The 13,706-nt window shown below is 46.6% G+C and overlaps 4 protein-coding genes across 4 annotated transcripts; all 4 read left to right on the top strand.

Moving 5' to 3' along the window:
* Positions 1–2,267: 2,267 nt before the first annotated feature.
* Positions 2,268–3,375, top strand: TRV_00022 (uncharacterized protein; the record flags this gene model as incomplete). Its single annotated transcript, XM_003025773.1, has 2 exons — positions 2,268–3,108; positions 3,236–3,375. Coding segments are annotated over 2 exons (981 nt in total), but the record flags the coding sequence as incomplete, so codon positions are not given.
* A 1,082-nt stretch (positions 3,376–4,457) lies between these two features.
* On the top strand, positions 4,458–5,561 carry TRV_00021 (uncharacterized protein; the record flags this gene model as incomplete). The annotated part of the gene is made up of 2 exons (XM_003025772.1): positions 4,458–4,622; positions 4,698–5,561. 2 exons carry the CDS (start codon positions 4,458–4,460, stop codon positions 5,559–5,561), a joined length of 1,029 nt encoding a protein of 342 aa, XP_003025818.1.
* Positions 5,562–9,329: 3,768 nt separating this feature from the next.
* Positions 9,330–9,794, top strand: TRV_00020 (uncharacterized protein; the record flags this gene model as incomplete). The annotated part of the gene is made up of 2 exons (XM_003025771.1): positions 9,330–9,540; positions 9,613–9,794. The coding sequence occupies 2 exons, from the start codon at positions 9,330–9,332 to the stop codon at positions 9,792–9,794; spliced, it is 393 nt and encodes a 130-aa protein (XP_003025817.1).
* Positions 9,795–12,006: 2,212 nt separating this feature from the next.
* TRV_00019 (uncharacterized protein) lies at positions 12,007–13,188 on the top strand (the record flags this gene model as incomplete). The annotated part of the gene is made up of 3 exons (XM_003025770.1): positions 12,007–12,066; positions 12,132–12,404; positions 12,475–13,188. The coding sequence occupies 3 exons, from the start codon at positions 12,007–12,009 to the stop codon at positions 13,186–13,188; spliced, it is 1,047 nt and encodes a 348-aa protein (XP_003025816.1).
* Positions 13,189–13,706: the final 518 nt, after the last annotated feature.

The following is a 13,706-nucleotide window of genomic DNA, read 5'->3' as shown; positions in this document are numbered from 1 at the left end:
TTTCTTCTTTCTTTTTCCTTTTTTTTTTTGTTTTTTTTTTTTTTTTTTTTTTAATATTTTTGGCTCTCCATCCCCCTATACACTCACTGCGCTGCAAGGAAAAAAATAATGTCCAAAGAAGCCTTCCGAGCCCAGCACCTGAAGATAATGTAAAGAAGGACTTATTGTAAAGTAGGACTCTTCCCTCTTCGTGTTATTGTGCACATATCCTTGGTTCTTTGCACGTCGTCGAATCAAACTACTCTCTGCATATTCCCTAAACGGATCAAGCAGGGATAGAGAAGCATTAAACAGCACGTTATACCAGGATCCAGATGCGTATAGCTGACAAGGCCTGGTCCCCTTTTCGACGAGGATCCTACCAAACTCTGTTTCTTATTTTCTTTCCTCATACTCTTTCTGTACTCTCTGCACTGGTTGGTAATTCGCCGGATAATACTGGTGGAGGAATCTGCATGATCTATTTGCAGCGATTTGGTCAATTTAACAATGGCGGAGGTGGAAATCCATGAGGGACCAGCATGGACATGATCACCTAAATACGTGCATACACGCAGTCAATAATAGATATCGATAGATGTGTTGATTAGTCTTCGCTTAACTTGACGGATGTGCAGGGGTCCATGGTTGCTTGTTTTCTGGCATTGACCAGTAGTTAAAACTGACAACTCCGAGCATCCCATTCATTAACACCGCCGTAATTGACTTTGAACCACTACGGGTACGCAGTAAACGGTCGCTTAAGCTTGTCCAGCCCCGCGCGGCTGAATCGTAGTAGCTGTGCATCCGCCTATTAATAGGAGTCTGCTGGAGAGTGGAAGGAGTGAGAGTGGAAGGAGTTGGTAGCGCGGAGAGTTGTGTTTCCAGTCATCATTTCGCGTTTGCGTTGGTGCGAGACCTCTTGTTGACAGCTGGCATGAACCAATCTCAGCTGTGGTGTGTGCCTGTTTGATGCAACCTTAGGTCACCACGGGAAAAGGCAATGCAAGATATCCGGACGGCTAGGGCTAGGCCCTTCCTTGTACTGCATAACAGTGACATAATTGCATATCGTAAAGTTTCATGCAGATACACACATGATTCACTGCATATATAGAGGGGATGGTGGTATTCCCTCCAAGGGTCATCCCCTGAAGCTATTAGAGAAAGTGTTCAGTAATCTCCTTTCGAGCTGCTGTGATCAATTGATCATGAACCCGGGTTTGTTTCCTGTCGGTCACTCGAAACACTCAGTATGCTGCGAATGTGTCTTATCTTAGTGCAAGGAATATGACTTTGTCCTGACCCTTGTCCACCTTTGGTCCACCTTTATGTCTTGTTGGTAAAGCAGCTCCATGGGTATGGGCGTACGTGACGAGTACTGGGGCAAGACTGTGATGTCTTGCAGCAACTAATATGGTAAATCAGAGCTGCTATTGTTATATCACCTAGCTCTTTGCTATATGTCACTCTTATATGCTTTATTTAGTCGGGCAAATATCGATCGTATTTCAGCTTGCGTGGATGGTCCCATGAATCAGGCCATCAAGAGTCAGCTGGAGGTGGTATTTTTTCCTCTTAAGGCCAGGGAATAGGGTATCATCAGCTCATAGAGCAATCTAAAGTGTTAATAGATCATTCCAGGCTTCGTGAGCCTGATTCTGAGGAGAAGGTCCTTGGAACCTGGGCCGGTTGACATGCTTTTATGACCATGCAACTGACATGAGAATCATGGATCGAGACGCAATCTAAGATAAGAAGGGTAACACAAAATGTCACTATGTAATGCAGCTCCCAGTCTTCAAGCTCTTTGGCATGTCGTCGTTGACATGCTGTTGTTTTTTTAAGGGGGCCTTGGAATAAACACCGTTTAGGTAGGTGAAGTAGTTATGACGTTATAACCAGTGGGGGTTGAGCAGCCTCTAATTTTTTAACCTCCCGCAAACGTCTCCACGGCATCGAGCATTGAGAAACTCAGCAAGCAAACAGAGAAAAGAAGATAGCTGGACGAAAAGATGGTTAGTTCGGTGCTAGACGACATATCGCATCGGAGATACAACCCACTTACCGACTCGCATGTTCTCGTCTCCCCACATCGGACGAAAAGACCATGGCAGTAAGTCAATTTGATAGGCATTGAAAACGGACAAGAGCGTCTTGTTTTCTGACAATCACCGTGTAATAGGGGTCAAGAAGAAGCACCAACCAAGTCTACGCTTCCGGAGTACGATGAAAACTGTTACTTATGCCCTGGAAACAAGCGAGCGCAAGGCGACCGAAATCCGCAGTACGATAAGGTCTTTGTCTTTGTTAACGACTATAGCGCTGTTAAGGAGAGCCAGGCAGGCTATGAGACGGACGATAAAGGTCAGTTTGAAGACTGTATTCATACCATTGATACCATTGGTGTCTGTATAGCGTGCATTTTGTTGCTAAATAAATCAGTAGCATCCCTATCATCAACACGGTTTCTCCAAGCCCAGCCAGTCAAGGGCAGATGCTATGTCTTGACATTCTCTGCCAAACACAATCTCACACTTGCAGACCTCTTGCCGCAGGAGATTGTCCCTATCATAGAGGTTTGGACGGATATTTACGCACTTCATCTGTCACCAAAATCATGCCTGTACAAATCGGATGCAATTGCGGGGATTTCAACCGACTCACCAGCAAGGCAAATATCTAGTCCGAGGGAACAATATAGATATATGCAAATATTCGAAAATAAGGGAGCAACAATGGGGTGCTCCAATCCTCATCCGCATGGTCAAATATGGACAACTAGCACCCTGCCCGAAGAACCCTCAAAGGAGCTCTTGCAGATGTTGAGATACTGCAAGGAGCACGAAGGCAGCCATATGCTCGAAGACTATGCCTCGCTCGAGATGGAAAAGAAGGAGCGAATAGTGTTTGAAAATAACACTTTCCTAGTCCTCTGTCCCTGGTGGGCCGTATGGCCCTTTGAGACGATGATCGTAAGCAAACAACATAAAAGGGCATTGATAGATTTGAACCAAGAAGAAAAAGAGCATCTAGCGGAGGCAATTGCTGAATTAACCCGTCGATATGATAATCTCTTCAAAACCCATTTCCCGTATAGTATGGGTATTCACCAGGCTCCGCTGGACGGTACGGAGGAGGAGATTGCCTGCTCATACCTTCACCTTCACTTTTACCCACCGCTACTGAGGAGCGCTACCGTTAAGAAGTTCTTAGTAGGGTCAGCATACCGGATTCTCTGCTTGCCTGTTTCCAGCCAGAAAGGAGTTAAAAGCTAACATTCACTCTTACTTTAGGTATGAATTGCTTGCAGAACCTCAACGTGACATTACGCCAGAGCAGGCTGCAGCAAGGCTAAGAGACTGCGCAGGAGAGCTGTATAGAAAGAAGCTCTAACTCTTGACCCCAGGATATTACCTTCTTGACTGGTATTGACTGGTATATAGGATATATCATTGAAGATTTAATATTGAGCCATCGGTAGGAATTCATCCAGAGAAAAGCCCCTTTTTTTGTAGATTCAACTAGCTGGCTTTTGGAACCAGAGTTAGAATACAGTCAACACAAGCCAAGGCAACAATCAATTGCCGTACCGTGTCATGCAAACATTCCATGAAAAAAAATACCAGTGTCTCTATTAGTTATTTCTTCTTCGTCCTTTGTTTTCTAATGAGCGGGCTTCACAGATTCAGATACCAGCTTCTCTGGGTGAACATCCATGTCAAACTGCAACTGGCTACGATCAAAGGGCTGATGAACCTCCCCTGTGCCTTTGCACTGCCGAAAATCAGCCATTCACTGGCAAAATGGGCCAGAGCAATTCCATAAGTCCACATGGCAAGATCGTAAACTTGGGGATTAGACACGTAATATGCGGCGTACATGCGAATAACAGAGGATAAGAACGTCCATGTTCCGAATTTGCGCGAGGATAGAGGTGTCACAGGGGCCGCTGAGTAGAGCTGGCCGGTATAGGCAGGGCTGGCGAATGCCTGGAAGGTATTTAGAGACGATACGACCGAGACCTGCAGATGCAATGGAACGTATTAGCTTGAGTTCTTCTCTTTTTATACTGCTATTGTCCTGCGTAAGGTCCTTCTTACAAAGAGAAGCCACTTGGGCAGGAATCCCGCGTGTTGAGGGAGGTAAGCAGCAATTGCGTCCATCCTAGCCAAATGTAAACCTGAATTGAGTGCCGCTTATACGACTCGGCTCTTCTTCGGCCTCTCTTTCACGGAATATAGACTGTTATCAAATCTGCAGCTGGCGTTGGCAAAGTAGAAAAAGGGGGCTGGCAGGCTGGTTGAGTCGCGCAGCCTTGGCGTGTGCAAGTAAATAATTATTCGTTTAACTAGCAGACCTGAGCCTGCCAAAAGTCAACCGAACGCCGCGTCTCCCCAGCTTGACAGCCTCGACAGCATCCGATCCTACAGACAACACCGGGAGAGAGGGAGCATAGCGCATAGCGGGCAGCCAACATGACCCTGTGTGAGACAATTCATAATTTCCGCTTTGAGCCACCGGCCGGGTGGGCGTCAATTGCGTCTACCTTTGTTGCTGCGGTTGGAGGTCTCTTCCTTGCCTCGCAGCTCTTTGGCGTCTTGCGAGCTTTCTTCAGCATCTTCGTGCTTCCAGGGAAGCCGGTACGATAGTTTCTTTGACCTTCTCGAGCCTATTCTTTGTGCGCAGTGCGCTGACCAGTGGTTTTGTACCTATAGCTGCGTTCGTTCGGCCCCAAGGGCAGCTGGGCCCTGGTTACCGGCGCGTCTGATGGGATTGGCAAAGAATACGCCCACCAGCTGGCGCGCGCTGGGTTTAATATCTTACTTGTTTCGCGGTCAGCCGACAAGCTTGCCGCGGTAGCCGGAGAGATCTGCGAGAAGAATGCCTCCGTCCAAACCAAGACTATGGCCATGGACTTTTCCCATAACGACGATGACGATTACGAGAAGTTAAAGAAAGTTATCAAGGGAATGGACATTTCCATTCTTATCAACAACGTCGGACTCAGCCACTCCATCCCGGTCCCATTCGTTCTTACTGACCCGGAAGAGATGGAGGATATCATCACTATCAACTGCCTTGGTACGCTGCGGGTCACTCAGTTGGTTGCGCCAGGCATGATGGAGCGGAAGCGTGGGCTGATTTTGACAATGGGATCCTTCGGTGGCCTTTTCCCAACTCCTCTGCTCGCTACGTACTCGGGAAGCAAGGCATTCCTCCAACAATGGTCAAGCTCTTTGGGTTCCGAGTTAGAACCTTACGGGATCACTGTTCAACTCACCCAAAGTTACCTCGTCACCTCCGCCATGTCTAAGATCAGAAAAACCAGCATGACTATCCCAAATCCAAGAGATTTCGTCCGTGCTACCCTCGGCCATGTTGGGCGAAGTGGGGGGCTCTTCTCCTATGCTTACACCTCCGTTCCATACTGGAGCCACGCCCTGATGGCCTGGAGCATTGTCACCTTCCTTGGGCCTATAAGTAAGACAGTCATAGGCTTTAACAAATCGATGCATGAGTCTATTCGTAAGCGAGCTCTTAAAAAGAGGGAGAGGGAATCTGGAAAGAAGGGACTGTGATTTCAAATGTCCTCTCTCTCACACGTTGTCCGACAAAGCTGGCGTTTGACTTCCCTAAATCTTATCCCTATAATCGCCCCCCCCCCCCCCATCCTGCGCTGCTTTTACCCTAGGCTGATACACCAACACAGAATAAGCATCCCTGAATTTGGGGCCATGCATTGATGTGTGATGATAATCAGCGTCACCTGGTATCATCATTACCTTGATATGAGTTAAAGATAACTGAAACGTCTAACATAATAAAAATCCTGACTACAAATAACCTCGCTTCTCCAAAGGATAGCTGTCCATATATGTACGCTCGTTTCTGTGCCCCGTAGCACGAAAACTGCTCCCAACGAAGCGATTCTTCACGACCAGCGCTGATGTTGACCTTGCCCTGTAAACAACCCCTGATCGCTGACAAGGAGACAAACTTCGCACTAGCACACCGCTAATCCATGTCTCCGGTGTCAGCATGCAATAATAATAATACAGCAGGTCGTTCTGTTCCTTCGCAGCTGCATGGCCTGCAATTAATACGACAGAAAACGAATAGAAATTTAGGGTTACCAAGTGTTACGGGTAGAATCCGAGCTCGGAAGAATCTCTCGATTTGGGATGCTTGTCCATTCCCGTCAAACGTACTAATCCTGCTTATGCATGAAGAACCCTTGTTCTGGGACGAATAGGGCGGGTATCGAATCTCCCAGATTCGGGACTACCCGTTCTCCCCGTGGTGCACGTATTCAAGAGGCCCTGCTATGGCAGGGACTGCAAGGCAATCACTCTGAAGGGGTTGACAATCCACGCTGGCTAACATAGCTGAAAACTTTTTATTGCATACATCCATGCTAGCAGGTAGGCGTCACATAGGACATGAGGTATGGATATTGGAAGCTCTTCACATATTTCTTAGTTACCAGGCCTGATCCTGTTGTTCGAAATGCGTGGAGCATTCCTTTCTCGACTCTCCGTTTAATGTGACACTGCAAGGGGGTCACGATGTCTCCCAATGGGCTGGTATAGGGAGTGCATGGGGTTGGTAAATGTATATATATTTGCTGTATGAGACTCCCACTGAACTGATTCGGTTTGATAGCTTTGATCAAGGTCAGGGATCCTCTTTTTGCTCTTGCTGAGGGCACGATTTCCAGTAATATAATATAAGATCAGTGTGGTTACCAATTCAGAGAACTCACTCCATTGGCCATTGGGCGCGCCCCATATAAAGCCATGACTAGTATTGATGCAAGTACATGTTTTCGTGATATCTGTGGCGGATAATCCTTCATTTTTCAGGAGTGCAGGTTACATTACAGCGCAGCTCCACCTTGGCCTGCAACCAATGCTGTGGGGTGAGACGATCTTGGACTGCTGTTTTTGCAGGTAGACTGAGGTCCTCCATGTTGACAGATGGTATCGTTCTCTCTAAGCGAGTTTTGACCGTATACGGATTCTTTGCCGTTTGTTCAAATGTATGCCCCTGTAATAATTATTATAAACTTGTCTCGGTCCTGTGCCTCGTCAATCATAACATTCAGAATCATGTTTAAATAACTGCGTTATGCGAGTGCTTGGTTTCTTCGAACCCTGTGTATAAATATCTCCAATATATAATGGATTGCATGCATCACATATTCAGCCGTGAAAAGGTGATCCGATCCACCAACTTCATGCTTTGCGTCAGCTCCTGCGTTAGCTTGCTTCGAATATATAGTTTGTCATGTAGAGAAGAAGTAGCCCTTGTCGGGGTCGGATATAGATGTGTTTCCGCACACCATACGAATAAGTAAGATAATGTAGGCTAAACACGGAATATTCCCTAGTCATGATAGCTCTGATGGCTGCAGGCAAATGCAGCTAGTATCAAGGCCCGCTGAAGATCCTATATTCGGTGATATAGTGGACAGCGGCCCGTGAATCCTTCCCTTTTGATCCAAGCTAGCGGGGAAAGGGAAGGTAACTGAACGACCCAAGTCCATGTCACTGGGAGATTCAAATAATGGCAGTAATAATATTTCGACGGGGTTTAAATCGAGGAAATGGGTATTCACGATTCCGAGCTGCCCTGATCTGAATACGTGGAACGTTATAACGGGTGCATTCAGGTTCCACTTCGTCGTCAGTCCATACCTTTCGCTAGGGTATTTCAGCCATGCATCAATCCAAGACAGCTAGCCCAGGCATATTCGTCTGGGACAGTTTTTGAAGCTCATCTTTCTATCCAACTCTAGGCTGCTGTACCAATAATCATACTCCGTACACTAGGGTAAACACAGCCTGGGGTAATACATCGAGGTCTGTTCGCAAGAAACAGATCGATCTTTGCATCGACTTCGTAGGTGAGTTGCCTAGGGACCCACCGCTGTACGTGTGATATTCCCATCCTTCCCATGACTGAGAAACAAGATTTCTTGCTTATGTTGGCCCATAGTGGATATCCACGTTCAGGCATGCATCAAGGTATCGGCACCTTCCGCAACAGGCCTGACAACCAATGTGACGGCTAGTCTGAGGGCCGGTACTCGGTCCAAAGAACTCTATTATGTGTCAGTGAATTGTTAATGATAGAGAGCAACCCAAATGTTATCCGTAAAGGTCATAAGTTACATGACCGATGACCGGATCTACCTGGGGGTCGGCTTTGCCGCAACTTAGGCTGAGCAAGGATTTGATATTATGAATGCCAGTCAGCAGGAAGGCGACTCCATGGCCTAACATTTAGTTCCACCCCTCGTGACAATTTGACACGGCGGTAAATATCAACGACAGGCAGAACTTTCTCCTATATTTTGAGTCGCCTTAGCCTTCCGCAAGCAAACTATCATTCCCCTAAACTTTCCGACATAGCTCGTGGATCGATTATATCGAGAAAGCCCGCCGAAAATAAATTTTCTTCCTTGGAGTAACTAAACTTTCAGAAAGAGTCCCACACCGTCAGAATGAAGTAATATTGGCTCCAAGTCTCTCGATCATTGTCTGTTCTTCATGGCTGACGGCAAATTTCACAGTGATCCTCATTTCGGTACCACAGCCTTGGATAACGCACATTTGGAAATTATAACCTTCCAGGGACGGGAGTATCAGAAATATGCGCTCGACAACCAGATATACTTCGCTCCTATTGACGACGTGCGTAGTGTTGTCTGCTCCAACCCTTACCAACCAAAACATGGCTCATTCATGATTAGGAAGAGATCGAGAGGTTAGAGTTGGAACAGCAGGTTTTCAGCAAGGTGTTCGATGATAGGATTATATTCCCGCCAGTCCAGCAGCTGGATAAAGTGCTCGACTGCGGATACGGATCGGGTACCTGGGCCGTGGAGGTTGCTGAGCAATATCCAGACTGCGAAGTGAGCCATGCCATCTGAGGTCTGGGAAAGGGTTACCACTAAAAGAAAGGGCGTCATGAAGGTAATAGGGATTGATGTATCTCCCCATATGAAGCCTGATGATACACCGGATAACCTTTGGCTGCAGGTAATGTTCCCCATCTTTAGAAGTCTTGCCAATCAACATTGTATATTAACCGTGGACTAGGTTGACGATTTAAACCGCACTTTCACTTTTCGTTCAAACCAATTTGATTTGGTTCACTCGCGCCTGGTTGCTTCCGGTCTTGATAAGGAAAGGTGGCCACGCTATCTCCGTGATATTTCTAGGTGAGTAGATGAATGTCCTGGGAGGGTATAAACGGCAGGAACTTCCACAACATAGTTTCGGTTGGTGCTGAATGGAGTACCATATTACATTAGATGTTTGAAACGAGGTGGTTGGGCACAAATGGTTGAAGTATATTTTAACGTCCAGTCGGACAACGGAGCACTGACCGAAAGCAACTGCCTGAGAAAATGGAGCACAAGTTATATTGCCGCTTTAGAAGACGTGAAAGATCTTCGAAGTGGAATGAAACTTGCTGGTCTAATGGCTTCAGCTGGTCTTGTTGATATCGAATCTAAAATAATACCTCTGCCCCTATCTGGATGGTCAACGGGTAAGACCCATAAGATCCCGCAGCCACATTGACTATCAACTGGTCAACGGCAACCAGCTAATTGATAACCAGATCCGAGGATGAAGGCTATCGGTGAGGCGAACCGAAAGAATGTTCATCTTCTCCTGGAATCACTTGGGCTATACCCACTTATGCACGGGCTTGACATGTCTGAGGTTGAGTTCCAAGAACTTTTAACAGGTGCTAGGCAAGAAGCAGATGACCCCTCACTGAAGGCATATATTCCTCTGTAAGTAACCTCTATCGGCTAGGTTGATATTTTTTAATCTGACGTCGCAGGTATGTTTGCATCGGGCGGAAACCGTGACCTATAAAGTTTCGTCCAGGGGTAGAGTCTGCCAGACATGTTCTGATTATTTGTTCTGATAGCCCTGTAGATATTCCACGTCGATATTGAAAGATCTTTCTCCCAAGAACACGAAGGGAGAAACGAATTGAGTGTTTTAAACACGTTCTCACGAGATATTTGATGATTTCTCATGATTTCTCACATATCCCAGGCTCAGGACCTAAGATCTGGACCTGAGCTTAGTTATACATCATCGGTAAGCCAAGGATAGCCAAAACTTCGTTAACTCGTTTAATATTGGGGTTGTCGATGGTTGTTCCACAACGTCAGAGGCATGGTTTTGTGTGTTGGGACGGGCACTATGGCCGCACAATGTGGCGATGTGCTGGAATTGCGGTCGGGATGCGCTGGTAATAATATAGCGCCAAAGCCAGGTCAAGATTTCACTTTCCCTTTGGCAAATGAGCGTCGATGAAACGAATATCATTCGAGGCTTCACTATGTCTGGATTGTCCGGAGAAACATGGTAGGCTGAATAGGAGTTGTTAGGTAGGTGGGTTTGGATGGATGACCTGGTCATCCCGACGACTCAATCGGTTCGACAACGAAGGACGCGGTCCTCGGGACAGACGCTTGATAAGCGTTCACGAAATCAAATTCTGAGTCTTGCAGTCAGATCTCTGCTGTTAGAAAATCCAGGTTGCTGACAGTAATGGATGGGGGCTCAGAATCAAGCAAAATAGGAGAGTGTCAAGGTGGTGGGCTGGCAAACGTCCAGTCTGCTCAACACCACAACCTCAGCACGATGTGACACCTTAGCTATCGGCTCGGATTGCAGCAGGGCAGCTTAAGAGCTGTGAGTATTAACGGGAAAGGAGGCTGAGGTCTTGATGCAACGGCTTCGTCTGCGTGTTGATGTGAGATGTAGCCTCCCAAGGTTCTGGGACGCATTATACTTTGGAGAGTGTACCTAGTTAGCTGGCGCTAGGTGAGTATCAAACTTCGGGATTAACAATTATTTTGGCTTATTTATGCTAATTATGTTTATTTATTAGTTGATGAATAGCAGCATAGGACGATATTGCCTTCTCTCGCATTCGTCTGACAGCCTTCGCTACCTAAAGTGAGCTATGGAAAGCTCCATTTATCTACGCCTCTCCTGATCTCACTGTCACCAGCACCGCCTTCGGCTCTAGGTGGTCTCTGCTTCGCATTCTATCCATGTTCTTTTTATGATGTGCATCAGACTAACTCATCCGTGGCGATCCCTTAGTCTTGGAACCTTGGGCTGAAAGAGCACGGAGTAAACTAGCTAACGAGGAGTGCTTCCAAGAGCTGGCAGCTAACAAGCTAATACCCCCGTCAATTCCTTCCGCACAACTGTTGCCAGCTTTCATCCAGATGGCCCTTCAAGCCTTTCGATTCAAGGCGAGCGAATGAAGGGCTTTTGTCTGATGATAGATCAGGCAATCCATCTTAACTTGGATTCCTTGTACATAGACCACATAAATCATCTATAAATGCCTCCCACGTCTGTTAATATATCGAGTAGTGGGCCAGCAGAACGCTTTGATCAAGGTGGATCGCTGTTACCGAGCCGTTAACTAGCGAATGACAGAGAAGGACCTGCATGCGATAAAATTTCCGTCGCTTGGGCCCGAAGTTCATGCCAGTGCGGGCATCAAATGCAGCCGCAGCGCAGGAAGCTTCCCCTTCGGCGTTTGTGTGCGTGTTATTCCCTTATTCCTTCTGTCTGAATCGCCATGACTTCGAAATAAGATGCATGGAGCCGGTGCCAAAACAACGGTTCGCGGCGCTTGTTGGGAACCGCGGTCGCTTATAAAATAGTGGGGTCACGCGAAGCTTGGCTGTATTTAGCGCGTGGCACACGCATAGTCTTGCCTGCTCGGGCAAGTGTGGCACGTGAGATGGATAATAGTATTAAATATTACATAATCATCGTGAAACCTTCTGTCTTTGGAACCGTGGGCTGGGTCTCGGCTTACTTGCCTAAATTAGCTTGCTCTCTCACTTTTTTTTTTTCCATCCAAGCTTCTTTCTTTTTAATCTTCATCGCGATATCGAAACAGCTCACTTCAAGCTGCGCGGGAAGAGACCAAGAGGACACGCGCGGTCTGTTCTGCAATAAGAACACAATGCCTTCAACATATAAGAGGGATAAGCCTTGGGATACAGATGATATTGACAAGTGGAAGGTATGTTGCGCTCCCACCGTTTACATGCGACCTCTTTACTAATACACCCCTTTGGTACGGAATAGATTGAAGAATTCAAACCCTCCGATAATGTCGGCGGCACATTCACGGAAGAATCCTCTTTCGTCAGCCTGTTCCCAAAGTATCGAGAAATATATCTTCGAGAAGTATGGCCATTGGTAACCAAGGCGCTGGAGAAGAGCGGTATCGCCTGCACCCTTGATCTTGTGGAGGGTAACATGACTGTCAAGACCACCCGAAAGACATTTGACCCTGCTGCTATCCTGAAAGCAAGAGATCTTATCAAACTTCTTGCGAGAAGTGTTCCAGCCCCTCAAGTAAGAAAACCTGCAAATTTATATATGTTGTATTATCTAAGGTGTATAACTAAACCAGCATGCATGGTAGGCATTGAAAATTCTCGAGGATGACGTTGCATGCGACATCATCAAGATTCGTAACCTAGTCCGGAACAAGGAGAGGTTCGTGAAACGGAGACAGCGCATTCTGGGACCCTCCGGATCAACGCTGAAAGCCCTTGAGCTTCTTACGGGCACATATCTACTCGTCCAGGGAAACACAGTTGCTGCAATGGGTCCCTTCAAGGGTTTGAAGGAAGTCCGTCGAATTGTCGAAGATTGCATGAACAACATCCACCCCATCTATCACATCAAGGAGTTAATGATCAAACGTGAGCTCGCTAAGGATCCTCAACTGGCGCAGGAATCGTGGGACAGGTTTCTTCCGCAACTCAAGAAACGGACTCTCAGCAAGAGACGAAAACCATTCAAAGTTACAGATAAATCTAAGAAGGTTTACACACCATTCCCACCAGCTCAGGAGAAGAGTAAGGTTGATCTGCAGATTGAGAGTGGTGAATATTTCCTTAGTAAACAAGCCAAGGAGAGAGCCCGAAAGGAGGAGATTATGGAAAAACAGAGGGAAAAGAGGGTGGAGAAGATGAAGGAGCAGGAGAAAGATTTCATACCACCAAAGGAGGATACAGGGGAGAAGAAAAAGAAGAAGCGGAAACGGCTTGAGGAGGGTGAAGAAAGGAAGATTGAAGATGACGCGGAGGCGAAAGTAAAGGTTAAGAAACGCTCAAAAAAGGAGAAAGCATGATTTGAAATGATAATCGAAGTCCTTTGCTTCGTTATTGTTTCTTATTGGAGTTTGAGGCGTTTATTATATATTCTACGGTATAAACTTCTTTGATATCCTTTGATTTAGCTGCTTTGTCCATCATGAATGATCAAGAATTCGGCCGATATCAGATCCTACTGTTCCCATCATGGCATGGCTATATCATCACGGCCGGTCAAGGCCATCTCCCAATAACTTCGGCAGTGAGTTGACTCCGGGTGAGCTCCCTCCTCTATCCCTAAGCCAGGACAGCATTTATTTAGATAAACAAAGTTCTGGCGGCCGCGAAGGGACTGGTCATCTGCCTGATTATTTTGCCATGTGTCCATCAATGGACTTGAAGGCATTATTTATATTTAGCCTCTGGTCCTCTAAAATCAGAGCAAGCCGGATTCGGATTCGGCATAGTGCGAGCCGAAAATTGTTGCAAACTCTCCATAAGTCATAAAATCCATCACTCCTCGTTCCCTATTGCACTTAGAGAGTGAGCAAGCTTC

Source organism: Trichophyton verrucosum (assembly GCF_000151505.1).
Source record: "Trichophyton verrucosum HKI 0517 chromosome Unknown contig00001_1.f1.exp, whole genome shotgun sequence".
NCBI lineage: Eukaryota > Fungi > Ascomycota > Eurotiomycetes > Onygenales > Arthrodermataceae > Trichophyton > Trichophyton verrucosum.
The sequence above is the reverse complement of the archived record's forward strand: the minus strand, read 5'-3'. Positions and strand labels throughout refer to the sequence as shown.